The 27,769-nt window shown below is 40.0% G+C and overlaps 1 protein-coding gene across 3 annotated transcripts; it reads right to left on the reverse strand.

Annotated features, from left to right (window-relative positions):
• On the reverse strand, positions 1 to 27,104 carry LOC103304228 (membrane cofactor protein-like). Of its 3 annotated transcripts, XM_054711761.1 has the most exons (9): positions 26,956 to 27,104; positions 19,471 to 19,665; positions 17,573 to 17,675; positions 11,779 to 11,864; positions 10,773 to 10,970; positions 7,102 to 7,284; positions 2,087 to 2,119; positions 538 to 573; positions 1 to 80 (listed from the first exon to the last, which is right to left on the reverse strand). In XM_054711761.1, the coding sequence occupies exons 1-9, from the start codon at positions 27,083 to 27,085 to the stop codon at positions 49 to 51; spliced, it is 996 nt and encodes a 331-aa protein (XP_054567736.1). In that variant the 5' UTR covers positions 27,086 to 27,104; the 3' UTR covers positions 1 to 48. The 3 variants fall into 3 exon arrangements, with proteins under 3 accessions (XP_054567736.1, XP_054567737.1, XP_008159380.3); XM_054711762.1 differs by lacking the exon at positions 7,102 to 7,284; XM_008161158.3 differs by lacking the exon at positions 2,087 to 2,119.
• Positions 27,105 to 27,769: the final 665 nt, after the last annotated feature.

Genomic DNA, 27,769 nt, shown 5'->3' on the forward strand with positions numbered 1-27,769 from the left:
ACAGGTTCAAGAAACATGTTTAATTTACTCTCCCTGATGTGACGACATTTAGACACAGGTGCCAACCACTGCAACGCCAACTACAAGAAACCAGAAAACAAATGACATGTAACCCTAAAAACTAACGCCAAGTTTCAAAATCCAGGAGAAGAAATTAATGTGGGCTACATTTCAGTGGGCAGAAATATCATTTTACTTAGCCCGTATTCATTCATATTCTATCTGGACTCTTCACTGTCTAAAGGCAGCTTCTGCATATCACTCAGGGCCTACAGTAAGTCAGGCAAGAGCCCTCACTAATTTAGAATATTACTCAAAGCATAGTTGGGATTTAAGATTTGTTACTACATGAACATGTAGAATACAAAAGAATATACAATACCAACACAGGGTAGAATCATATAAAAGGTCAGGTATTTCTAGAATGGTTTACTTAATTTCAAGCTATGAAAACTATATAAACTAAAAGAGTCATTAAAATGCACTTGTTCACATAAATATTTTGGTTTAAGTGGCATCCAAATTGGGGACACTTACATACAGTCAGAACAATCACAGCAATGAGTCCTCCATCTGAGAAAAAAAAAAAAAAGCCAGTTTGAAGGTAATTGAGAACATGTGAGTCTCCACGTAGTTGACATATTTTAATTTTGATCAGATCATGTGTAAACTACAGCAAAGACAGGTTTATCATTCTAGTTTCATGTGACAGCTAGTGCATCCAGCTCATTTTGATCACAGAGTCCCTCTCATACCATTACAGTCTTAGGTTCCAACTTCTGGAACTCTTAATAGGGACCTCACTTGACATTGTTTTGTGCTGTAGTAACCCCATCAGGTTATAAAAATTGGAATTATTATAAGTTAGGAAAAATTATTAAAAGTAATTAGGATTTACTACATTATAGGAAAATTGTCTTAAGTAAGTATCATCTCATTCTAGTTGGCTTAGTTCAGTATTCAGTCTATCATTTTTATGATTTTGTTAGAAATTTCATTTACATTGTTCCCAAAAGTGAGTCTGTGGAATTCGCCATGAATGAAGTTCTATTAATTGATTACTTAAACCTGTTTTGCACTCTTCACAAACTATACATTATCTTAAAAATCCTTCCTCATACACCTCCACCCCCAAGTTAAGACACAATCTTCATTACCAAGAACATTATAAGAATACAAATGAAACACCAGGTCATATGAATAAATTATGCATAGAAACTTGAACATGCATTTTTGACTGTCCAGAGAGCAATAAGTAGTACTACAAGATCTTAAATCTTAGAAATGCTGTTCAGTAGTACCTCTGCTTCCACACTGCCATCATTTTTATTGAATCCTTCGAGGTAAAAAAATAGAATGTCTTCTTTACCTCTGCTCTTTTTATTTCATTTTTAAAAATCAAGTGTTTAGTGAATTTAAATGGATTTGGATTTACTGGCACAATGGCTCTTTGACAACAGTTTTCACAGCAAAAGCTTAACAGGAATAAAGTGCATTGTATAAAAAGACCAACCTTGCTAAACTAGTCTAATGTAAAGAAACCTAATACATATTTTTCCTCTTTATTCAACAAAAATCCTAATATTTAATGTAACAGCCTCAACCATACTTTATTTTTTCCTTTAACATATACTGTGTGAACTACATGAGCCTAAATGAAGTGTGATACACCAGCCTGTTGTAGAAGAAAATTAACCCAACTTACAGCACATTAAGGCTTGTGTGTACAAGGTATGAAGAGAAAGAAAATTTATTTACAAAGTGCCATTACAAAATAGCACTCTCCATGGAAAACAAGTTAGGTTTTCTATATTTCAACCTGCAAATAAACACAGCAATTGAGAAAGTTCCCTCACCCTATTAGGAATTTGAATTGGAGGGAACTCTTAAAAGCTGTATTATCTGCATGTGTCTACACATACTAGTGCTTCCATTTGTCATGGAATCTGCACATAAAAATAAATACAAATGTCAACTATCACATGGCAGGTTGTTTCTCCTCTAACTGGAGATAGTTGAAATATGATATTTCCATGGAGAACTCCAAGGTCTCATAATGCAGGGTTTTTTATAACCAAAATAATACCTAAGTCATCAGCACTACTTGATGGTTTATCTCCTAAAAGAAAAAAAAAATAATTTTAAAAAGTAGTATAAAATAGTAAAGCTTACAGATTTGTAAATTCATAAGTTTGGATTGTTTATCTTTTCATAAAATGTTACAGTTTACTTTCCTTATATAAATAATGTTAATGTCTCTTATTTAAAGTATTATAAAAAGTTATAGCCCTAGCTGTTTGGCTCAGTGGATAGAGTGTCGGCCTGCAGACTGAAGTGTCCTGGGTTTGATTCTGGTCAAGGGCACATGCCCAGGTTGCAGGCTCAATCCCCAGTAGGGGGCATGCAGGAGGCAGCTGACCAATGATTCTGTCTCATCATTGATATTTCTCTCTCTCTCTCCCTCTCTCTTCCTCTCTGAAATCAATAAAAATATATATTTTTGAAATAATAAATTTATAGTCATCAGCATTCTTCTTCCTCTCCAGTAGTATTTCCTGTGACAATATTTTGTGGTTCAGATTGCAAATTTATCAGTAGTGTGTCGTCAATATTAGCCTATGGATTCAATGTGATTCTACTTACATTTAAAAGATACAGGAGAGCTTAATAAATGATTTGGAGGTTATTCTGTAATGCTGAGAAATTTCAACATAATGAGGCCTATTTATGAAATACTCATAGGCAACATCATACTCAATGGTGAAAGACTGCAAGTTTTCTCCTTAAGATCAGGAACAAGACAGGATGACCCTGTGTGACGTTTCTATTAAACATAATATCAAAATTTATAATCAGAGCAATTCGGCAAGAAAAGAAAGCATCCAAATTGGGAAGGAAGAAATAAAACCACCTGACATGTTTATTTAAGTAGAAAACTAGAGGTTGCACACATACACATGCACACACTCACCTGTGGGAGCTGATAAATAAATTTGGCAAAGTTGCAGTCTATGAAATCAACAAGTAAACATCAGTTGCATTTGTATATACTAACAATGAGCAAACCAAAGAGGAAAGGAAGAAAACAATTCTATTTACAACAGCATCAAAAAAGGGTCAAGTACTGCCCTGACCAGTGGTGGCTCAGTTGGAGTGTAGTCTCATAGACCAAAAGGACAGGGCTCATTCCTGGTCAGGGCACATAATGTAGGTCCTGGGTTTTATTGTATAGGAGGTCGCTACTTCTTTCTCCTGCTCTCTCTCTCTCTCTCTCTCTCTCTCTCTCTCTCTCTCTGACTCCCTCCCTTCTTCCCTCCCTCCCTCTGCCTCCCCCTCCCCCTCCCTCTCCCTCTTCCTCCCCCTCTCCCTCTACCTCTCTCTCTCCCTCTCACCCTCTCTCTCTCCCTCTCCCTCTGTGTTTATCCATTCCCATCTCTTTCGAATCAATAAGCATATCCTTGGTTGAGAATAAAAAAGAAATAAAATATTTAAAAAGAAACTTAATCAAAGAGGTGAAAGTGTCCTACACTGGAAACTACGAAACACTGCTGAAAGAAATGGAAGATATAAATAAATGAAATGACATCCTGTGTTCATGCATTAGAAGACACAATATGTTTAAGATGTTGGCACTACACAAAGCAACCTACAGATTACATGCAATCCCCATCACCATCTTGAATATGCATTTTGCAGAAATAGAAAAATCCAACATATAATTCATATGGAACCTCAAGGGACTAGGAAGAGCCAGGATAAGCTTGAAATGGAAGAACAAAGTTGAGAGAACTCACATTTTCTGATTTGAAAACTTATTCAAAAGCTATAATAAATCAAAACACAGTGCTATAGCATAAATACAGACAGACCAATGTTATAGAATACAGAGCTCACATTTGCATATATGGTCAAATGATTGTGTGGAAGGGTGCTAAGAACATTTAATGGGGAAGGGCAATCTTTTCACCAAATGGTTCTTTGAAAACTGAATGTCTATATACAAAAGAATGAAGTTGGATCCTTATCTTACATCATATACAAAAATGAACTCAAAGTGGACCAAAGAAATAAAACTATAAAACTCATAGAAAAAAACACAGAGGACAAGATGTTGGATCTGACTATGATTTTTTGGGTTTGTCACCAAAAGCAAAAACAAGAACAACAAAAAAAATAGATAAATTGGATGGACGTCAGCAAAATTAAAAACTTTTATCAACGGTCATTATAAACAGAGTGCAAAGGCAACCCATAGAATAGGAGGAAACATCTGCAAATAATACACCTGATAAGGGATTAATATCCAAAACACATAATGAACTCCTAAAATTTAGTGACAGAAAAAAAACCCCAAATCAAAATTTTCAAAGGACTTGCAGAGACATTTCCCAAATGAGATATACAAAACACCAATAAGCACATGAAAATATGATCACTAGTTACTAGAAAATGAAGCCACAATGAGATATTACTTCATATACATTAGGAAGCCTAGTATATAAAAAAACACACAACCATTGGTAAAGAGTTGGAGAAATTGGAATCTTCTAGGGTCACTGGTAGGAGTGTTAAATGGTGCAGCTGCCGTGGACAACAGTATGGCTGCTCCTCAAAAGGTAAACACATAGCCCAGCAGCTCTACTCCTGGGTGTATACCCCCCAAATTGAAAACTGGCCTCAAACAGTTACTCAAATGTCAATTTTCAGGGAAGCACATTCAGAATAGCCAAAAGCTGGAAAAACTATCATTTGTCTATCATCAGGTGGGTGGATTGTACAAAATGTGGTTTATACAAACAATGGGACATTACTCAACCATAAAACAGAATAAAGTTCTGATACATGCTTCAAAAATAGATGAAACTTGAAACTGTCATACTAAGTGAAATAAGCCAGAACACATTTTACGAAGTGAAATAATCCAGAAGTGATCCACTTCTACAAGGTGCCTAAAATAGTCAAATTCATAGAAAACTGAATAGCAATTGCCGAGCTTGGAGTGAGAGGGAAACTGAGAGTTGTTGTTTAATGGCTCCAGTGCTTAATTTGAGATAAAAAAGTTTTGGACATGTAGAAGTGATGGTTGCACAATAATGTGAATGTACTTAATGCCACTGAAATGTACATTTAAAATGGTTAGAATGGTAAAAATCAAATAAAAGTTGATCTACAAAAAATTAGCATAGAGAGTGGCTTGAACATTTCTGAAAAGGAAGTGTTCTGCCAGATATTAAAACATATCATTGTACTACAGTGGAAAATGATTTGTTGTTGGGACATGCATGGACAGAGTTCAAGGCAACAGAGAGACAACTAGAACACCTATGAGTTTACTGTATGATAAAAATTGGCACTTTGAGTAGTTGGAGAGAAGACAATAAATCTATGTACCAATTTCAGATGTAACAGTGATTTAGATGCAAAGAATGCAGTGAGAAAATACGGCTGGAATTTTTATATAATTTCAGCATGGTGAAGACCTACAGCTTTTATAATAAAGACACAACACACATAGCCATTGGAGGAAAACATTAATACACCCAATTACCTATCAATGTAAACTTCTGAACATATAAATGTCCACTGATAGGAAAATCCTATATAATAAAAGCCTAATATGCTAAGTGGCTGATTGGCTGGTCAGCCATTCAACCAATCAGAGCGTAATATGCTAATGATATGCTAAGGCCACTCAACTGCTTGCTATGACGTTCACTGACCACCAGGGGGAAGACAGTCGACTGGTCGCCCAGTCGCTATGACATGCACTGACCACCAGTGGAAAGACGCTCCAACCAGTAGGTGAGCTTGCTGCTGGGGTCCGGCCAATCAGGACTGAGCAAGATGGGCCATACATGCCCAGGAGCCCTCCTGTGGTCCCTCCCCAGCTGGCCAACCTCCTGCGTCCCCCTCCCCCCCTCCCGCCCCTCTTGCAATCCAGGACCTCTCGGGAGATGTCAGAGAGCCGTTTTTAGCCCGATCCCATAGGCCAGGCTGAGGGACCCCACTGGTGCACGAATTTGTGCACCGGGCCTCTTGTAGTTAAATAAATATGGTATATATTAACATCATCATTAAAAGGACTGGACTAAATCTAAATACAACCCCAAATGAGACAGTAAATGTAAATGTGAGAGTTTTAAAAAAATATGCATAGCATGAGTCCAATTCTGGTTAACAACAAAGAAAACACACTAAAATATGTAGTATATCTATGCACATAAGAATATTACTTTAAAGAAACAGATAAAAAGACAACTAAACTACTAAGTGATTAACTTTGGAAACAAAGTAGAAAAACATAAAGCGACTAATCTTTTGCTCTGTATACTTTTTGTAATATTTGAAATTTTACAAAAGTATATTTGTAAACTACTTAAATAAGTTAAAGTTATAAAAAGCTATCTATATCCAACCATATAAAATCTTAAGAAGAAAATTGAACCCAGCCAGTGTGGTTTAGTGGTGAAGAGTCAACCTATGAACCAGAAGGTCAAGATTTGATTCCCTGTCAGGAAACATGCACTGGTGCGGGCTGCATCCCCAGTAGGGGGCATGCAGGAGGCAGCTGATCAATGATTCTCTCTCATGGCTTCTGTTCCTGTCTCAATCTCCCTTCCTCTCTGAAATCAATAAAAATATATTTTAAAAATATATAAACAGAGAGTTACTAAACTTAAGACACTAGAAATTGTAGGTTGTTGTACTGAGAGGTGTTGACAATGAAAAAAAAAAAAAAAAGAAGAAGAAGATGGGATCAACCACTTGGTAATTACTACTTTTTCTCATTTATATGAATTATGCCTTTAGATTTTGAGTTTTTAAGGAAAAAGTCCCATTCTTCAATTAGCTCTGGAAATGATTGCTATACATTTTTATACATAAGAAATGCCAAAACCCAGAAATTTAGACATCTTTGATGTCTATAATATGTTAAGATCCTATGAAAACATAAATTTTATGTCACACTTCCATCATGGAAATGAATATGAGACAGAGTTAATTACAAACCTGTTTCTTTTAAATCATTCCACATCATTGATATTTATGTCAAAGAAATAAAATGTAAAAAAAAAAAAAAAAAAAAGACCCCCTTTGTACCTTTAATACATTTTGGGATCTTAGGGCCCCAAGTACTGTCAGCTCCACAGACAATAGTGCTGCTGCCTTCAAGGTAAAATCCATTCAGGCATTCAAAAGTAACCTTTGCTTTGAACAGAAATGTTTTTCCAAATCCAGACACTAATTTCCCATTCTTCAGTACTGGGTATTCACATTTAACCACTAAAAAATAAAGAAATTCCAGAATTAATGAAAAGTGTTTTAACAGGGGGAAGAAAAACTAGTGTAAATTAGTAATTTCCCCTGGGAACAAAAAGGCAAGGAATGGAAGGCAGACTGTTAATTATTTTTAAAAGACTTTACTTGTGCATTTTAATTTCAGGTAAATAGACATAGAGACATCTGATAACCTTTTCTAACCTAGAACAGACTGTCATTTTAGATTACTAAAGACCTGGTGCATGAAAATTTGTGCACTGGGTGGGGGGATCCCTCAGCCTGGCCTGTGCCCTCTCGCAGACCAGGAGCCCTTGGGGGATGTCCAACTGACAGCTTAGGCAGTGGGATTAGGGCAGTGTTTCCAAATATTTTGGACTGGACCTCAGAGATCAAACCCCACATTTTATATTGTAGTACCATTGTAAATAGTACTTTGAAATTTTAAATTTCTAATTGTTTATCATATCATTGATTTCTATACATTGAGTTTGTGTCTTGCAACCTTGGTAAGGCTTCAGTCTTTCATATATTCCACACAGACAATAATGTCATAATTGAACAAAGTCTACTTTATTCCTTCCTTTCCAATATGTATGCCTATTTCTATATTTTGCCTTATTGTACTGAATAGGACCTTCAATATGATGATGAATAGAGTGGGAGGGGTACACATCCCTCTCTTGTTGCTACCTCAATGGGAAATAATGCTTTATTATTACGTGTAATGCTAGGTGTGTGATTCTTGTAGATACCTTTTATCAGGTTGAAAGAGTGAGGTTCCTTCTGCTCCTAGTTTGCTAAGAAGTTTTCTGTCAAATGCATTTTCTTTGCATCTTTTAAGATGATCATGTGTTTTTTCTTCTTTATAGTCTCTTCATATGGTAAATTACACAGGTTAATTTTTTAATTTGAAATAACCTTGCCTTCATGAAACAAATCCTACTTGATTATGATATAACTAGAAGCCTGGTGCATGAATTCATGCACTGGTAGGATCCAGCTGGCCCACCCTGATAGGGGCCATTGGGCCGGGCCAGTGGGGGGGAGGGGCTGCGGGAGGTTGGCCATCCGGCCCCGCCCCTGATCAGGATGGGGGGTTGATTGGGGGCCAGGCCGGCTCAGGGGAGGGGCCACAGGATCTGTCTGGGGCCAGCCAGGGAGAGGGGCTGCCCCTGATAGGTCCAGTTGGCCCACCACAGTGCGCATCATAGCGAGCGGTCATTTCAGTCGTTCAGGCATTCAGGTTGCTTTGCTTCTATATATATAGATATCCTTATTTTTATAATATGACAGGATTGATATTATAAATATTAATATTATAAATGTTAATATTTGTTTAATCATTTTGTTAGAGTAGGCAACTAGAAATTTATGATCTGGGAAGGCAGTTGGGATTGGAGGGGATACATGTGAGACAAACCAAAAATAGACACTGGAGGCATCAGGCCCTTCTGTGAGGAGAGAAAATTCAGAGCCCCTCCAGGATGTGGTGTAAGCGGTGGCATACACCTGGGTGAAGGAGCCTTATAGTCTGAAGATATATTTTTTTGAGTCATGAGGGAGGGGGTGACTTGCTCTCACTAGGGGCACTCCAGCCTCGGGGTATAAATCCTCTGAACTCCCGAATATCAGGGCACTCGGTTTGGTGTCAGCCTGCTGAGTTGCCTGCTCAGGTTCTGAGTGTCCTCCTTTTTCTGCAAATGAATTCTCACCTGCTTTTGCTGCTATTGTTGTCTCTTGTTTGAATTCATACCTTGCAAGCAAGATAAAGAACTGGCGCACAGATTGTTGTCTCTGGCCAGAGGCTATCTCAGGGCAGAGATGACCTTGACCATCGCTGACAGTTTTGGTTCTATGTTCACAGTGGATATTGTTTTTCACTTTCCTGCCATGTTTTGTCTGGTTTGGATATCAGGGTAATGCTGTCCTCATACGATGAGGTGAGAAGTATTCTCTCCTATTGTATTTTCTTGAAGAGTTTGTGTAGAGCTGCTATTGTTAATCCTTAACTGTTGGTACAATTCCTAGTGATGATATGGTGCCTTCAGTTCTCTTTGTGAGAAGGTTCAAGTGTCAAATTTGTTGCATAAAGTTGTGCATGCTGTTCCCTTACTGGCCTTTAAATGTCTGCAGGATATTTAGTGATGTTCTCTTTTCCATTCTTGATATTGTTAATTTGTATCTTCTACTTTTTTTGTCACACTGGCTATAGGTTTATACACACTATATTGATCTTCTCCAAGAACCAGGTGTTGGTTTCAATGATTCCCTCTCTATATTTTTTTTAATTTTATTGATTTCTATCTTTATTATATCTTTCTGCTTTCTTGGTCTGTATTCAATTTCCTCTTCCTTTTTAGTTCCTTAAAGTTAAAGCTTGGATTCTTGATGTGAAACTATTTTCTTGTTTAATATATGCATTTCATGCTATGAATATCCCTCTAAGCAATGCTTCTGCTGTATTCCACAAATTTTGTTATTTTATATATTATCTTTTTATTTTTATTCAATTCAAAACATATTCTAATTTCCCTTGTGATTCCTTCTTTTATTCATGGGTTAGTTGGAAGTGTCTTCATAATTTTTAAATATTTGGGGATTTTACAGGTATCTTTGTTTTAATTTCTACATTCATTCCATAATAAAGATACAGTGCTGTAAATAATTTCAATTTTTGAAATTAAAAAACCTTTCTAAACATATTGCATAGAACATGGTACTAAAGATTGTGACATATGCACTTGAAAGGAGGACATATTTTGCTGTTTCTCAGTGGTTCCTTTTGTTCAAGAGTCAGTGTCTCCTGCTTCTGGGCATGCTCGAATGCCTTAAGCATTGCTTTTTAAGTAGAGGTAAACCTGTGAGATATTTCGGATTTGATTCAGGCTACAGCAATAAATGAGTATTGAAGTAAAGCAAGTTACAGTTGTTTTGCTAGTTATGTTATTGACTTCATTTTGCAAAAGAAAAATGCAATGTGTGTGAAGCGCAATAAAACAAAGTACAATTGAATAAGATGTGCCTGTTTGTTTTGCCTAGACTTTATCAATCTTACTAGTGAAAGGGTTTGTCTTTTACAATTTACTCTACCATTTCCTTCAGCCAGAACAGTCGTCTTCCTGTAATATTAGATACAACATTCTTAAAGCCAGTATGTATTTTGATGCTTTCAAGCCAAAAATAAATAAATAAATAATAACTCATGCATATATATATATATATATATATATATATATATATAGTCATTAACAATGAATAAACAGAAATGCCAAGAACATGTGGGGTGAAGAGTGGGAAACTCTACAAGTAGAATTATATTTTATTCTACTTGGCACATAAAATTAGATTAGAAACAAATTTAACAGGGGGAAGAAGCACATATGGCTGGGGTTTTTTTGTTTGTTTGTTTTCCGTGTTGGCCAAGTATATAAAAGTTGGTAAAAGTTTCCACACTGTTTACAAATGAGAGAAAGCAATGGAAATGGTATTACCTTTACACTCAGGAGGGTCACTACTCCATCGGTTAAGCCCAGAACAAATAAGTCTGCTCTCTCCAACCAGTGAATATTGATCTGTTCTATTCAAAGGCTTACACGTGTAAGTGACTACTTCATTATATTCAAATGTATCCTTGTGGCTATTGGTGAATTCTCCATTGGGTATTTTTTGAGGTGGTTTACACAAAATCTCTTTAAAAAGAGGAAAGAAAAGGCAAAAGTAAAAGATTAAGACAGCATTAGTAATGTCCTATGAACTGTATTCAATAAATTCATTATCATATGATTTCTACAATCTAGTTACAAATTGAATATCCATAGAACTAAGTTTCTATGGAAAAAAATGTATTATCCCAATTCAAACCATTAACAGAGAAATGAAATTTTAGAAAAAAAAACACGTTTTCTCAAATACCCACAGAAGATACCTGTATGAAATACTTGTGTGTATCTCTAAAACCATCATAGGTTTTTCTAATCATAAGAGATGCTGACAATTTAATGAGAAAATATGATTTAGGAAAACTCAGTGCTAGTTGAGAAATGCTACATCCATTCCTGAATCAGTGGTTCACAGGTATACCACGATTTTGTCTTTTCTCACTGTCATCCTTAGAGTGTACAGTGAGATTTTCCTATGCCTTCAGGCTGTCTGATAATGCCGCAGAATGAATCTGGAGGTCTCCTTTAAGCCAGATACTGAAGAGATTAGGAAACATGTAAAGCAATTATACTCTTCTCACTCTTTTGGAAATTTTTTGACTTAACAAAAATATGTCACATTTATGAACATGTATTGAACTTATTGTTCTTAAAAGTGAATTAGTAAATAATTATTTAAAAACTCTGTTTTAATTCCAATATAAAGAATATCAGTAGCACTTACCCACCTACAGAAAAGCTCTGTGGGGTTTTGGTTAATTGTAAAAGCATACAGGGGTCCCCAGGCCTAAAAGTTTGAGAACTGTTGCTGTAAATTCTAAAGGGAGAATGTACTTACTTTCACAACTTGGTGGATCACCACTCCATGTCACATCATTTCCAGAGAGTTCACATTTTAGAATTTTTGTTCCAACTAAATAATAACTAAATGAGAAAAGAAATGACTGTTGTTTCTTTATCTTAACTGATACACATAATAATGAAGAACACATAATAATGAAGAAGCTTTTATAGGGTTGTTTTTCTGCACTACACTAGCTTCAGGGAGAAGTTTCTGAAGTGACAGGTATTGAATGCGTTAACTGAATCTGCAACTTAATGAAATGGAGAGATTCTTCATATGCACACATGTTGGCCTAGAGCAGTGGTTCTCAGCCTTTCTAATGCCGCAACCCTTTAATACAGTTCCTCATGTTGTGGTGACCCCCAACCATAAAATTATTTTCGTTGCTACTTCATAACTGTAATTTTGCTACTGTTATGAATCGTAATGTAAATATCTGTGTTTCCGATGGTCTTAGGCTCTACAGCAGCAGTTCTCCCACAGGTTGAGAACCGCTAGCAGGGTCACCTAAGACCATCGGAAAACACAGATATTTACATTATAATTCATTAATAGTAGTGAAATTACTGTTATGAAGTAGCATCAAAAATAATTTTATGGTTGGGGGTCACCACAACATGAGGAACTGTATTAAAGGGTTGCGGCATTAGAAAGCTTGAGAACCACTGGCCTAGAGCAAAGTGTCTACATAAACCTGTCATGCCTGACAGCCTGGTGATTGCTACCTCTGGCAGACACATCTCACTGTCACATCTATGTCCTTGCTCATGCCATTCTGCTCTGTCAGGGCAACGACTGAGCAGAGATCTGGCCCAAGAGCTGACCTGACCGCATTCGAGTCCCAGCTCCAAGGCTGACTTGCTTGTTGAGCTTGGACAAGATGCTTAATGTTCCTCTTTATTTTTTAAATAACTTTTAACTTTTTGTTAATTCGTACCCAATGATACCTTTTCAATTAATTTTTAGGGAGAGTTAAAGGCAGGGGGAGAGAAACATGGATGTGAGGGAGACATCGATTGGGTTGCCTCTTGACTTGGGCTGGAGGTCGAGTCCCCAACCCAGGTATGTGTCCTTGATCAGAATCAAACCTGGGACCCTTGAGTCCACAGTCCGGCGCTCTCATCTCTGAGTCAAACTGGCTAGGGCTGGTTCCCTTTCTTAAATTCCCCATCTGTGGAACGGTATATACATCGTGGGGTGGTTTTGAGTAGTAGGTGAACTGGCATCTGAAACACAGTGAGTGCTAGGCAAGTTTTTGGTGTTATGAATACTCTTCAGATTAGAGTATCTTCCTAGGTATAGCTCAGGGAGACCTCTCCTCCATGAAATCTGATGATTGAAATTCACAGAACTCTCTCCTCCTTCTGGACTCTCCTAATAATGATCCTGAATAACTCTATTTCTGTGGTATTCCCACTTATTATTTTATTGGACACTTTGTATATATTGTGCTTTTCAATGAGGCTAAAACTTCTTTGAGAATAATCCATGTCAGCTATTTTCAACCTGTTTCATCTCATGGCACACATAAAATAATTACTTAAATTCTGAGGCACACAAAATATATATTTTTGTCCATCTGGCAAAAATAGGTATTATTTTGATTTATTCACACTGGAAAGTTATTGCTGTGTTGGCTATTGTCATTTTTTTATTTGATAATCTAAGGGGGAAAAGGTCAGTGTCCCAAATAAATAATCAGGTTTTGCATATATTTAAAATTGTTGTGGCACAACTGTTGAAAGTGACTGGTTTATGTCCTAACCTTTGGTATTCCAGTAGGTGTCTAGCAAGCTCTCTCTCTATAACTGTTGATTGGATATTCTCACTTGATCAAATTAAAATATAGTCAGTAAAAATGCCTGTACATGATTCCAGTTGACTTTCTCCCAAGGCTCATTCATTGATTTTATATCTACACCAATAAAAGAAAAATATGCAAGTTGACCATACCTCCGCAACAACCACCAGCCAATCAGGAGTGAGTGTGCAAATTAATCCAACAAAGATGATGGGTTAATTTGCATACACAGGCGCAGAGCGAAGACTGAAGGCTCTGGCCTCAGCGAAGACTGAAGACGACTGAAGACTGAAGAGGTTTGGCTTCTCCACTGCTGCTAAAGTGAAGGCTTGGGTCCCAGGTGCCAGAGGAAAACCGGTGCCGGCAACCAGAGGAAGGAAGGCCTATTGTACGAATCTTCATGCAACAGGCCTCTAGTTACAATATATTAGGAGGGAATTCTGGATGATGGCAGGGAAGAAACACCAAAACTAGAATATGCCTGCTGTCACCATTTTGGAACTCTGGGGGCTTTTGAAGGCTTGTACTTACCAGGAAAGTCTTGGAAAGGTAAAATGCAAGAACATTGGTCAATTTCAGCTGTAACCACAGTGGCAGTTACCATCCCACTCCCACAGCAGGCAGCTGTGCATGTGTCCTTTGGCAGCTTATAGGCAGCCTATGGGGCCCAGGGTGAGCAAAAAAGACTACGTCCTTGGGGATCCGTGCTCGCATAATCTACTGCTGTTTATGATCACAGAGAGGCAGACAGGGGCTGGCAGCCATTGTTGTCAGACCTCCCCCAAAGTTGCAAGACCCATCCTTCCAGGGGAATCATAGATCCAGAGATCATCGCTCCATCCTCCATTTCTCACTTTTCCCCTTTCAGGAGACTAACATTATAAACTATAATTTAAACAACAACTGCATATATGGGGACAAGTAGAGGGAATGCGCATGCCCAGAAGAAGGCTCAGTTTACATATCAGGCTGATCCTCAGCACAGAGACACACTTCAAAAATCAAAAAGCAAAAAGCAAAACAATAACGTAACACAATAAACCATGGGAAATGGTGAGAATTTGGTATTTAGAGTTACCTCATTATTAGATTCAAACATACATTTCAACAAGAAGTTATAAGGCATACAAAGTAATAGGAAAGTATGGCCCATTCAATGGAAAACATAAACCAACAAAAACTATTCCTGAAAAAGGCCTGAGGGGACACGTACTAGACAAAAGACTCTAAAATAGTCAGAGAAACTGCATGTACATATTTCGTAGGCCCTCTTGGGACAGATCTGCAGTTTCCAGTTCCATAGTCCTCTTTTCCTTCATGGGGCAGCTGAGTGGCAGCTGCAGAGAGGCGGGCATTTGTGAGTACCCTGATGGGCAAGACCATCGCACTCCAGGTTGAGCCCAGTGATACCACTGAGAATGTCAAAGCCAAAATCCAAGAAAAGGAGGCTGAATAGTCAGCAGAGATCCCAACAGGAACTCGGGGGCCAGTGGATATTGAATAATAGACACATATAAAAAAAAAGTTCAACCAAAAATCCTCTCCACAGTAAAACTATGCTACAAAAGTGAGGGAAATATTAAGACTTTCCCATAATTTAAAGTTCAGAGAATTTGTTACCACCATACCTCTGCTACAAAAAATGCTTAAGCATGTCCTAAAAGGTGTAATTAAAAGATAGTAGAGAGTAATGTTACATAGACAGTCAGTCCTAGTGCTGGGGAGGCTCGCCCATTCAACAAGTTGGTATAGGGAGAGATTCTTACACTAAGCACACTAAAAACTATAAATGTGAAGGGACAGGCACAAGTGTGCCAAAAGGTAGCAAGATAATTGGAGAGAAAATAAAGCCCTCCCCTCCCTAACTATATAAGAACTGAGGGCCTGAGCAGAAAGGGGGTGGGGGTGTTTGAGCTGGGAGTTCCTGGTCTCAGGCACTTGAATAAAACCTCTTTCCTTTTCCATCAGCACCTGCCTCACCAGTTTGGCATTTGTTGCAGCAGGCAGCCGAACCCATGTTGTTTGCTTTCGGTAAGTCATGCCATATGGATCAACATCTCACTGTGGGTATATACATGGGCAATTATTAAAGCTAGTCTTATTAATAATGGTATGTAATAATGGTATGTAATAATGGTATGTAAATGTATGTTTATCTTCTATGTAAATTAAGAAACAAAGCATACAATGAAAATAAATAGCATAGAAGCCAGGATTTCAATTGTTATTGTAGATGGTAGTGTGACACTAACAACCCAAATGGATGAGGATGGAGCTGATAAGCATTCATTATTAGAATTTATTGAATTTAATTTGACATAAATTCAAATTGTAGTGTTATAACTCTAGGATGTTAAGTGTAATCCACATGGGAACTAGAAACAAAATCACCATAGAATACACACACAAAAGGAAATGAGAAAGGTATTCCAACACTTTATTAGAAAAATTAACTAGCAAACGAAAATAGGAATGTGCAAAAAGGGGGGCAAAAAAGCTTTCAGAAAACAAACAGCTCCGTCCTTGTCAGTAGTTACTTTAAACTTAAATGGATGTCATTCTACAATGAAAAGGCAGAATGGATAAAAACAAAAGACTCCACTCTATTCTGTCTACAGGAGACTCACTTGAGATTCAAAGACACCAATAAGTTTAAAATGAAAGGATGGAAAAAGATCTTCCAGGCAAATGGTAACCAAGAGAGGGTGGCTATACTCATCCAGGCAGAATAGAGTTTGAATCCAAAAGGTTGTAAGAGACAAGAAGCACATTATATTTTAATCAGTTTCACATACTGCAAGAAGATATAATAATTATATACATTAATGCAACAAATAACAGACCTTCAAAATACATGAAGCAAAAGCTGGCACAACTGTAGAGAGGAATATACATTTTTATGCAACAGGCATTTCTCCAGTAATAGTTGGAGAGTTCAATATTCCACTCACAATAATGGATAGTACAACTGGACTGAAATAAGTAAGGAAATAGAGGACTTCAACAACACAATCAACTAGATCTCACAGACATAGAACTGAATACACATTTCCTCAAGTGCGCATGGGACATCTTCCACAATATTCCATACAATGAGCCACAAATTATTATTAACCAATCAATAGGTTTTAAAAGATAGATATGATACAAAGTATCTTCCCTGACCACAAAGGGATAGATTGTGAAACAAAACCTTCTCAACTAGAAGATTTTCTGAAAGAACAGGTTTATTGACGAGCCATTCGCTCACCAGAAAAAAAGGACCAGGTCGTGGGGCATGCAGTCTAAACCACCGGCCGCAGGGACAGATGAAGGCAAACATTTCTGCCATCCTGGTATAATGGGGTTCTCTTACAGCTTTGGGTAGAAAAATGTAAGTTATTTTGAAGGAATAGATAAGGTGGCAGAAGAAGAATGGTGGACTAATTCTGGGATAGGTGCATAGTCTGTAGGAAGAAGTGTTTGCTGCTTTTGGACTATTTTTTGGCAACAGTCTGAAAAGTTCATGTGGAAGCAGGATGCAGTGAAATCTGGTGGTCAGCTAGCCCTTATTGAAAAACAGCTACACTACTAGCTCTTATAGTCACATGATTCTCAAGTACCACTGGGAATTCATTCAAAGTTTCAACACACATTTCATTAGTTTCTACCCTTTGCTTCTGTTAACTAACTCTGTGTCTCTCCTTCCCACCTTCCAGCCTATTATAGTTTAATTTAAGACCATGTCACCATGATTACTACATTTTAATGACTACAATAGGCTTATTATTACTTATTATATGATACACTTTTGCTTTCCTTCCAGTTAAATTCCTTTCTACCTATTGCACATCTTTTCAATCTCCAAAGTGTTGATTGGCTGTAAATACAATTTGTTCCACAGAAAGCAAGATGAAATGAACATTATGGAAATGCTTAAGAAGAGAACCAAACCAAAAATGGAACTAGCAACATTTATCTTACTCATCTAAGGAGCAACTTACTTACCCCTTATTACAAACAAACTGAGCTTGTGAGCCAAGACTGGAAGCTCCACCAATGTAGGTTAGTTTGCCATTTTGGGGTTCTTGCATCTGTGGACATGCCTTTACTAAAAGAAAATTTTCAAATTTGTTGTTTTTTACCAATGTCAAAACAGATTTGAATCAAAATCAAAATTCTACATTGAGGTATTAAAATTGGTAGAAATATTTTTATTCTTATTTATTGTTACAAGGGCTGGAGTGAAGACAAATGGAGTGATGAGTGTGCAGAGCTGAAATTGCAGACCCTGAGATTATTGCTGTGCAAGAGTTAATGAAGGTGGTAGAGGGGAATAAAGAGCCAGTTGAAATGAGAACAGGTTGAGGTAGGATGGTAGTCATAGAGGATTGGAAGGATGTTGAGTTTATGGCCATGGCAATTGGTTGTTGATGTCAAATGAAGGAAAATTCTATTGGTTACTGGATGGATGGTCCTTAAGGACAACAGTCTCTCAGGATGACCTCAGAAGAGGAGGGAGAGATAAAGGCATGCACAGCATGTATCGAAGTTCTCAGCACATGAGGAGTAATACATTTCTGGGAAATGGTGGTGTTAGGGAGATTGGAGAAGTGTTTGTGAATTATACAGATACTAGTGGCCCAGTGCATGAAATTCATGCATGTCGGGGTGGGGGGCGGGGGGAGTGTTCCTCAGCCTGGCCTGAACTCTCTCCAATCTGGGATCCCTCGAAGGATGTCCTATTGCTGGTTTACAGGGATCAGGCCTAAACCTGCAGTCGGATATCCCTCTCGCAATCCAGGACTGCTGGCTCCTAACTGCTCACCTGCCTGCCTGCCTGCCTGATTGCCCCTAACCACTCTGCATGCCGGCCTGCCCATCCCCAACTTCCCCCATGCCAGCCTGCTCACCCCCAACTGCCCCCCCTGCTGGCCTTCTTGCCCCCACCTTCCCTCCCTACTGGCCTGCTCGCCCCAACTGCCCGCCTGCTGGCCTGCCCACTCCAAACTGCACCCCCCACTGTCCTGATCACCTCCAACTGACCCCCACTGATGGCTTGCTCGCCCCCAAATGGCCCCCCTGCTGGTCTGCTTACCCCACAGCCCTGCCCCCCACCAGCCCACAACTGCCCTCCCCTCTTGGCCTCTAACTGCCTCTACCTTGGCCCCACCAACATGGCTTTGTCCAGAAGAACATCCAGAAGGTCTCCTGGAAGGTCTCCCAGTCTAATTAGCATATTACCTTTTTATTAGTATAGATAGAAGCCTGGTGCACAGGTGGGGGATGGCTGGTTTGCCCTGAAGGGTGTCCTGTATCAGGGTGGGGGTTTCCTTGGGGTGTGGGGTGGCCTGGGTGAGGGGCCTGTGGTGGTTTTCAGGCCGGCCACACCCTCATAGGGTGAGGGTCCCACTGGGGGAGGCATGGCCAGCCTGGGTGAAGGGCTGAGGGCTGTTTTCAGGCTGGCCACACCCCCTTCAGGGTGGGGTCCCCACTGGGGTGCCTGGCTAGCCTGGGTGAGGGGCTGATAGCTGTTTGTAGGCTGACCACACCCCCTGGCGACCCAAGCTCCCAGCCTCTCCTTTTTTTTTTTTTTTCTAGCGCCTCCTTGAGCAGAGGCCAGGGTCGGCTAGAAGCAAGGATCTGGGATTTATTTGTCTTCTATAATTGAAACTTTGTAGCCTTGAGTGGAGTTCAGGGCCTGCCAGGGCGGTTAACTTAAGATTCACATTTACACATAGAATCAATGGTCAAATTAAAATTTTCCTGGAGATCTTTAAAGCCTGAAAAGAGACATTCTAAAATCTACATCCATCTGAGAAAACCATCATGGTAACAGTGGAATATGTAGTCTAAAATGTGTGAAAATCTTTAGAGCAATAAAAATAAAAATTTTGTGTACTTACTTGTACAAGCCTCCCGGAGAGGAGGTGCCCATGTGCCATCAGGCTGACAAACAGAAGTGGTGGGACGAACAAGAGGAACAATAAGCCTGTATCCTGGGCGACACTCATAGTCTACTGTGAACCCAGCATTATAAGGAGGTGCAGGATCACCCTGGGGTTTCATAGTTTGGTATCTTGGTGGGTCACCACAGGCATCTGGGCATGAGAGAATAAGAACATGAAAGTAAAGTATTTTCTTTTCCACCAGCCACGGATTATGGCCTGGCAGCAGGCAGGTTGTACAGAATAAAGGGAAAGTCCTTGGTGAGATTTTCAGTGATTGTGCCAGGCTTTTACCAGGTGATGAGCCGTGCTTGCTTTAAACCACATCCTATTAGCATTTGGTTTCTTTGGGAATAACCTGAATATTCTTTCAACAGTAAATTGAAGAGAGAGCACCAATATTTTTGGTTTAAAAATTTATTTATAGATATGTGCCCTTCCCATTATTTTCTGAGTTTATTCCACACTCACCTCCCCCCTCAGAAGACTTCTATAGTATATAGCCCTCCATCAGATTACTCTTCCACAGTTTCAAACACAAGAAGAGCACCAAACCAAAAATGGAACTAGCAACATTTACCTCATTCCTCTAAGGAGCAACTTACCCCTCATTACAAACATGGTGAGAATGTGAACCAATCGGCAGTTCTGTTAATGTGGGCTACTTTGCCACTTAGGGCTTCTGCTGGCTGTAGACATGGCTTTTTTTTTTTTTTTTAATTTAATGAATCTTTATTGTTCAGATTACAATTGTTTCTCCTTTTTCCCCACATATCTCCCCACCACCCAGTTCCTACCCCCCCTTTTCCCTTACCTCCCCCCCCGCCGCTGTCCTTATCCATAGGTGTATGATTTTTGTCCAGTCTCTTCCCATACTCCCCACACAGACACCCCTTTCCCCCTGAGAATTATCAATCCACTCCCATTCTATGCCTCTGATTCTATTAAGTTCACCAGTTTATTCTGTTCCTCAGATTTTTAATTCACTTGACTTTTAGATTCACTTGTTGATATATATGTATTTGTTGTTAGACATGGCTTTTATAAAAGACTAGAAGTCTGGTGCATGAAATTCATGCAGTTGGGGGGGGTCCCTCAGCTCAGATTGCAAGGGGGCGCAGGCCAGGCTGAGGGACCCCACTGGTGCATGATCGGGGCCAGGGAGGGACCACAGGAGGGCTTCAGGGCTTGTCTGGCTCATCTCTCTCAGTCCCAATCAGCTGTACCCCACCAGCAAGCTAACCTACAAGTCAAAGCATCTGCCCCCTGGTGGTTAAGGCATGTCATAGTGAGCGGTTGAGTGGTCTTAGTATATCATTAGCGTATTACGCTTTGATTGGTTGAACAGACAACTGGACACTTAGCATATTGGGTTTTTATCTATAGGATGATGAGGACTTGTTACTTCAGGCTCAGTCTCTTCTCAGGAGGCAAGTTCCTAGAGGTCATGATCATGTGCCTTCTTTTCCTACTATACTCTGTACCCCCTACATGCTCAAGAAATGCTATGGTAAGTGCTGACTCTTAAATAAGCATCATGGATTTCATAGATCAAAATAAAGGTGGATTAAGCTATCTACACTAATAAAAGAGAAAGATGCAAATTGACCATACCTTTGTGACACCCACCAGCCAATCAAGAGTGAGTATGCAAATTAACCCAACAAAGATGGTGGGTTAACTTGCATACGCAGGCACTGAGCAGCTGGGAGGGGGCGGGATGCTTGCATCATCACCATGCTGATGACACAGTTGTCCCACACTACGCCAGCTGCTCAGAGCCTCTGGGCAGCATAGGAAGGCGGGGCCAGAGCAGAAAGAGGTGGCTCTGGGGCCAGAGCGGAAAGACGGTGCTGGCAGCCAGGGAAAGGAAGGCCCATTCTTGAATGAATCTTTGTGCATCGGGCTTCTAGTTTTAAAATATAAGACTTCATGTCATATGTTCCATATCAGTGAACTGAGCATTTTATAAGTGAATAGATGTCAATTAAATGTCAAAATTTATAACTTTAACATTGCTTTAAATATGATTTATTCTTCCTTCACTAATCAATGGGTCATGCTTGGCCACAGAAGTTCTCTGAGGTAGCTGTTTAAGCTGTGTTACTATATTGCTATGCTATTAGAACTTTTACATTTTTTGGTAGTTTTTTTCTTCCTAAAATAGGATCATTTCTACTTCAACCATTCCCTTCCTTTTAATTATCTGTAGGTTTCAAAATCTTACAGATCTGATAGAACTAGTATATAAAATAATGTGATGGAGACACATCAATTAAAGTCCTGAAGGGCTAAAAGCATGCAGAGGTCCCTCCTATAAGATTAAGGATCTAAGAAAGGAGCTAGATCTATGCTGATCCCTGAGAAACCTCTCTTTTCTTATTCCCTGGGTTGGTCTTATGTCAGATTGATGTTAAGCTTTAAAATATATATATTTGTACTTCTATCAAATAAAAATATGTGACTCTTTGAATTAAATTTATTGGGGTAACTTTGGTTAATATTATTATGTAAATTTCCTGTTTCACAACATTGTAATAAGACATCTGTATACTCTATTGTGAAGTTTAGTTTCCTCCGCGCACCTCCCATTAACCTCTGGTAACCACCATTTGTGAGTTGTTTTATTTGTTTGCTTTTTTCATTGTTTTTGTTTTACATCCCACATGAGTGAAACAGAAGTTTTTGGCCTTTTCATGCTGACTTACTTCCTTAGCATAATCCTCTCAAGATCCATCCATGTTGTTGCAAATAGCAGTATTTAATCTTTTTATGGCTGAGTAGTATTCCATTGTCTATATGTACCACTTCTTTATCCAATCATCCATTGAAGAACACTTAAAGTTGTTAACACATGAAGGTTGTTTCCATGTGTTAGTTATTGTGAGTAATGCTGCAATGAACATAGTCTTCCATATATCTTGATGTTTTCAAGTTTTCCAGGTAGTTACCCTGAAAAAGGATTGCTGGTTTGTATGTAAGCTCTATTCTTAACTTTTTGATGAACCTCCATACTTGTTTCTATAGTGGCTGCACCAATTTACATTCCCACCAGTAGTGCATGAGGGTTCCTTTTTCTCCATATTCTCTTTAACACTTGTTATATCTTGTCTTTATTAGACATTCTAACAAGTGTGAGGTTGTATCTGATTGTGGTTTTCCTTATAACAAGTGATGTTGAGCAACTTTTAATAATTGGGTGGCCATCTGTATATCTTCCTTGGGTAATTTAATTGTCTATTCAGGTCCTCTGTCCATTTTCTAATTAGATTTTATTGTTGTTGAGCTGTATGAATTCTTTATGTATTTTGGAAATTAGCCCCTTATCAGAGGCAATTTTTACAAATATTTCTTCAATTTTTTCATGTTGTTTTTGTTAATCCTTTCTCGAGAATACATTTTCCATTGATTTTTAGACAGAGTGGTAAGGATGAAGCTGGAGAAAGAGAGAGAGAGAGAGAGAGAGAGAGAGAGAGAGAGAGAGAGAGAGAGAGAGAGAGAGAGATGGATCTGAGAGACACATCAATTCATTGTCTCCTGCACTCTCCCTGACCAGGGCTGGGGAATCCAACCTGCAACCCAAGGACATGCCCTTGACCAGGAATCAAACCAATGACACTTCAGTGTGTGGGCCCTAGGTTGGCGGTGGCAGCACAGAAGCATTTTCTTCATCTATTGAGCTAACCATATGATTTTCACCATAGTTTTTATTGATGTGATGAATCACATGCATTGTTTTGCAGATGTTGAATCATCCTTGCATCCCTGGTATAAATCCCACTTGATCACGGTATTTAATCTTTTTAATGTATGCTGAATTTGATTTGCTGAAATTTTGTTGAGAATTTTGGTATCTATGTTCATCAGGGATATTGGCCACTAATTCTCTTTTTGGTAGTGTCTCTGCCAGGTTTTGGTTCTTGGACTAAAGCTGGCCTAATAGAATAAGTTTGGAACTGTCCCTTCCTTTACAGTGTTTAAAAATCGTTTCAGAAGAATAGGTACTAATTCTTTAAATATTTGGTCAAATTCAACTTTGAGGCTGTCTGCTCAGTGCTTCAGTTTCTTGTCTGTTTTTTTTAATGCTTTATTTTATTGCTAATAATTGGACTATTTCAATTCTTTTTTTCTTTCTGGTTTAGTCCTGAGAGCAAGTATGTTTCTAGAAAGTCATCCATTTTTCTATATTATCTGATTTGTAGGCATATTATTGTTCCTAGTGTTCTTTAGTGATCCTTTTTATTTCTGTGTTGTCAACTGCAATATCTCCTCTTTCAATTCTTTTTTTAAATACATCTTTATTGTTCAGATTATTACAGATGTTCCTCTTCCCCCCCCATAGCTCCCCTTCACCTGATTCCCCTCCCCCACCCCATGCCCTTACCCCTCGCCATTGTCCTCATCCACAAGTGTAAGATTTTTTTAAAATATATTTTTTATTGATTTTTTACAGAGAGAAAGGGAGAGGGATAGAGATTAGAAACATCGATGAGAGAGAAACATCTGTCACCTGCCTCCTGCACACCTCCTACTGGAGATGTGCCCGCAACCAAGGTACATGCCCTTGACTGGAATCGAACCTGGGACCTTTCAGTCCGCAGTCCGATGCTCTATCCACTGAGCCAAACCGGTTAGGGCCATAAGTATAAGATTCTTGTCCAATCTCTTCCCACACCTCTCCCTCCCCCCGCAACCACCGAATTGTCAGTCCACTCCCTTTCTATGCCCCTGATTCTATTATATTCACCAGTTTTGTGTTCTCTCTCTTTTCGCTTTATGATTCTTGGTAAAAACCTGTCAATGATATTTATCCTTTCAAAGAACCACTTCTTAGTTTCACTGATCTTTTCTGTTGTTTTACTATTTTCTCATTCATTTATTTCCATTCTGATATTTATTTTTTCCTTCCATATACTTATTAGGATTTTGTTTGCTCCTCTCTCTCTAGTTCCTTTAGATGTAAATTAGATTGTTTATTTAGGATCATTCCTGCTTCTTGATGAAGGCTTGTGTAGCTATAAACTTTCCTGCTTTTGCTGTATCTCATACATTTTGTAAGATTTTGTTTTTCATCTTCATTTCTCTCAAGGTAGTGTTTGTTTTACTATTTGATTTGAATTTTTACTGGGCTGCTGACCCCACTGAATATCATACTTCATTTTTCTGGAACTCAGTAGTTAGAAAAGAGTGGTGGCACCATGGCAAAACATGGGGCATTTGCAAACACCAGTGAGACAAGACAAAAAGGATCTCTGCATTCTAGTAGAGCTAGGACAGAAAAGGTAGTTTGGAAAGAGGAACAACAGTCAGGGGAACTTGAGCTGGAGTGTGTGGGTCTCTGAGACATTTTGCTCAGAGAGGGTGTCTGAGGGGATGTCCTCACAGCTAAGTTTGAAGGACAAGGAGCCAATTATGTGAGAGAAAGGAGGAGCCTGGGGACAGCAAGTGCAGAAGCCCCAAAGTGGCAGAGTGTGGCCTCTGGGCAGAAAAGCCTTCCCTCCCACCAGCCATTTGTTAAAGGCTCTCAGAGAGTCATGCCCCTTCCTCCAGGGCAGCTGACTGGGGCTGTGACACTGGCATTGTGGGTTGGTTACTGTCCGCCAGTCCCAGTAAATGTCAGCAAATCCTTACTGGTTGCCTACTGTGCGCCTGGCACTGGGGATCTAACAGGGAGCAAAACACAGTCGCTGTTTATAAGGTTTTGTAAGGTCAAATGTGTTCGTGTGCAAAGTGTGAAATAAGCATCATGAAAATTGGAATGATTTGTTGTTTGTCACCAGTGTATCCCCAGAACCAACACAGGGCCTGGCACATAGAAGGCAAATATTTATTGAATGAATTCTCCTCAGGAGAGAATGCAGCATACGAACTGTCTATGTTATAGGATCCTAAAAGTCACTTGGGCATAGAAACACACATGCATACGACAGTTGGAAATACACCAAAGTAATCAATGGTTGTCCTTTGATTGTACATGTTTTGTACAATAAGCATATGTATGTATATATGTATTGATTGCATTCAGTAAAACAGGAATCAAATGTAGTGGATGGCCTTCAGCTTAAGTTTATCAGCTACAGGGCAAGCTTATTGATATAATTTATTGTTCATTTCTTATGATTCATTTCTCACTGAGTTTGGCTACCAATTTTTTAGGTTGCTTCTAATCTCCCCTCATATAGAACCCAACCGAATGAAAAGAAAAAAGAAAAGGTTGCGCACATGACATTTTGGAATAGCATAGGGTCGTGGTCGGCAAACTGCGGCTCGCGAGCCACATGAGGCTCTTTGGCCCCTTGAGTGTGGCTCTTCCACAAAATACCACGGCCTGGGTGAGTCTATTTTGAAGAAGTGGCGTTAGAAGAAGTTTAAATTTAAAAAATTTGGCTCTCAAAAGAAATTTCAATCGTTGTCCTGTTGATGTTTGGCTCTGTTGACTAATGAGTTTGCCGACCACTGGCATAGGGTATTATCTACATTGGATGGCAACAGGACTGTGTCTCCATGCTTAAAAACAAGCAGCAGCCTGGAGAGCAATACCAATATGATTTGGGGGCAACAAGCAGCCTGTTAGCTTTTTGTACAAAAAGCACTGCGTGTCCTTCCCAATCCTTCTAAATCCCAGGCCCTGCAGCTAGCTCTCACTCACTAAGGGCTCTGTGGGCAACACGGGCTCCCCAAACCCCATACAAAGCAAGCAGTGAGCTTCCTTGCCCCACACCCTGCACCTCTGGCCTGGACCCTTCTGTAAAGCATACACCTGGTAACACCTGGCCTGGGATCCCCCAGCCCAACCCAGTGGGGCACAGCACCCACTCACCAAGGCTTCACTAAGCCCAGCAACACAGGGCAAAGCCTCCCCACGGGCCCAGCACTCCCCCAAGCAACATCCCCACACACAGCTGGGCACTGAAGAGCAAGCCCTCACCTTCAGCACCTGGTCAGGGCTTCCCATCTCCTTTTGTTAATTGTTGACAGTATTCCACATGTCCCCCATTTCACTCAGCCCCCGCCCACTCCTGGCCTTCCCCACACTATTGTCTGTGTCCATGGGTTATGCATATATGCATACATGTTTTTTGGTTAATCTCTGACATCTTGATTAGCTCAGTCCCCAAACACCTGTAAGTTTTTGCCAGGGACACAGCTTGGCCCCCAGCACACACTGACTGCACCCAGCACTCCAAGAGGCTCAGTAACTACCACCTAACAACCCTCACCGCGGGCCCTCTGAAGTCCCCCTCATTTCTGGGTCCCCCACAGAACAACCCGGAGGATCTGTGGCTAAGGCTTCTACCCTAACCCCGCATCACCTGGGTCCACCAAGCCCTGACCCTCTACCCCACACACCAAGCAAAGTTCCCTTCGCCCTCCTCTCTGGTGGGCCAGCTCCCCACCCGCTCTAGTTTCCCTCCAGAGCTGACCCCCTTTCCCTTCCCCTACCTGAGCACATGGGGAGCAGGAGCTCTAGGGCCAGCAGAAGGACCCCCAGGAAGCCCCACGAAAAGGGACTCTCCAGGCGGCGGGAAGATGCCCTGAGCGGCTGGTAAGAGGCCCTCATGCTCCCAGACATCAGCGGGGAAACCCGAAGGACAGTGAATATTTGCCCCTTTGAGTGCAGGTCCCAGACGCAACAATCCCAGACTCACAGTGTCCCGGGCTTTACACCCAGTGGGCGTGGCCTGGACCGTGATATCAGGGCGGGGCGGGGCCAATGGCAGCCTGCAAGGCGGGGCCTAGGCCCCAGGGCTGTGCTTGGGCCCTGGAGGGAATGGGGCGTGGCCTGGCCAAGGTCTAACCCAACTGGGTCAGCTAGCAGCTCAGGGTCAGCCTGCGCACTGGTGGAGCTGACCATTCTTCAACCTGCCCTGAAGCATCTCCAAGGTTTGCTGGAAATGGTGGTTCACCTCCAAGATCCTAAACAGGCAATTAGCACTCCACTCAGGAAGGGTGGAGAGACAACAAGAGCTGGCCCCAGTCATCATTATGCCTTTCCCAGTTCAAGTCTCAGAAAATTTTTTGTCTAGATATCATAAGGACGGGACCCTAAACACCACGTGGAAAAAGGGATCCCCCTCTTCCACAGGTGGACATCCCCCCGTTCTGCAGATAACAGAGCCAGGGCCCTTGTCCAAATTTGCCATTAATCTGGCATAATTAGGGACAATACTTGCGATTTGCGTGGTTGAATTCTGCTATTGAATCCTTTCAAGGCCTGCTGGGTTTCAAAATCACCAAGATGATTTGGCCACTGCAT

The sequence above is a fragment of the Eptesicus fuscus genome, chromosome 22 (genome assembly GCF_027574615.1).
Source record: "Eptesicus fuscus isolate TK198812 chromosome 22, DD_ASM_mEF_20220401, whole genome shotgun sequence".
NCBI classification, from domain to species: Eukaryota; Metazoa; Chordata; class Mammalia; order Chiroptera; family Vespertilionidae; genus Eptesicus; species Eptesicus fuscus.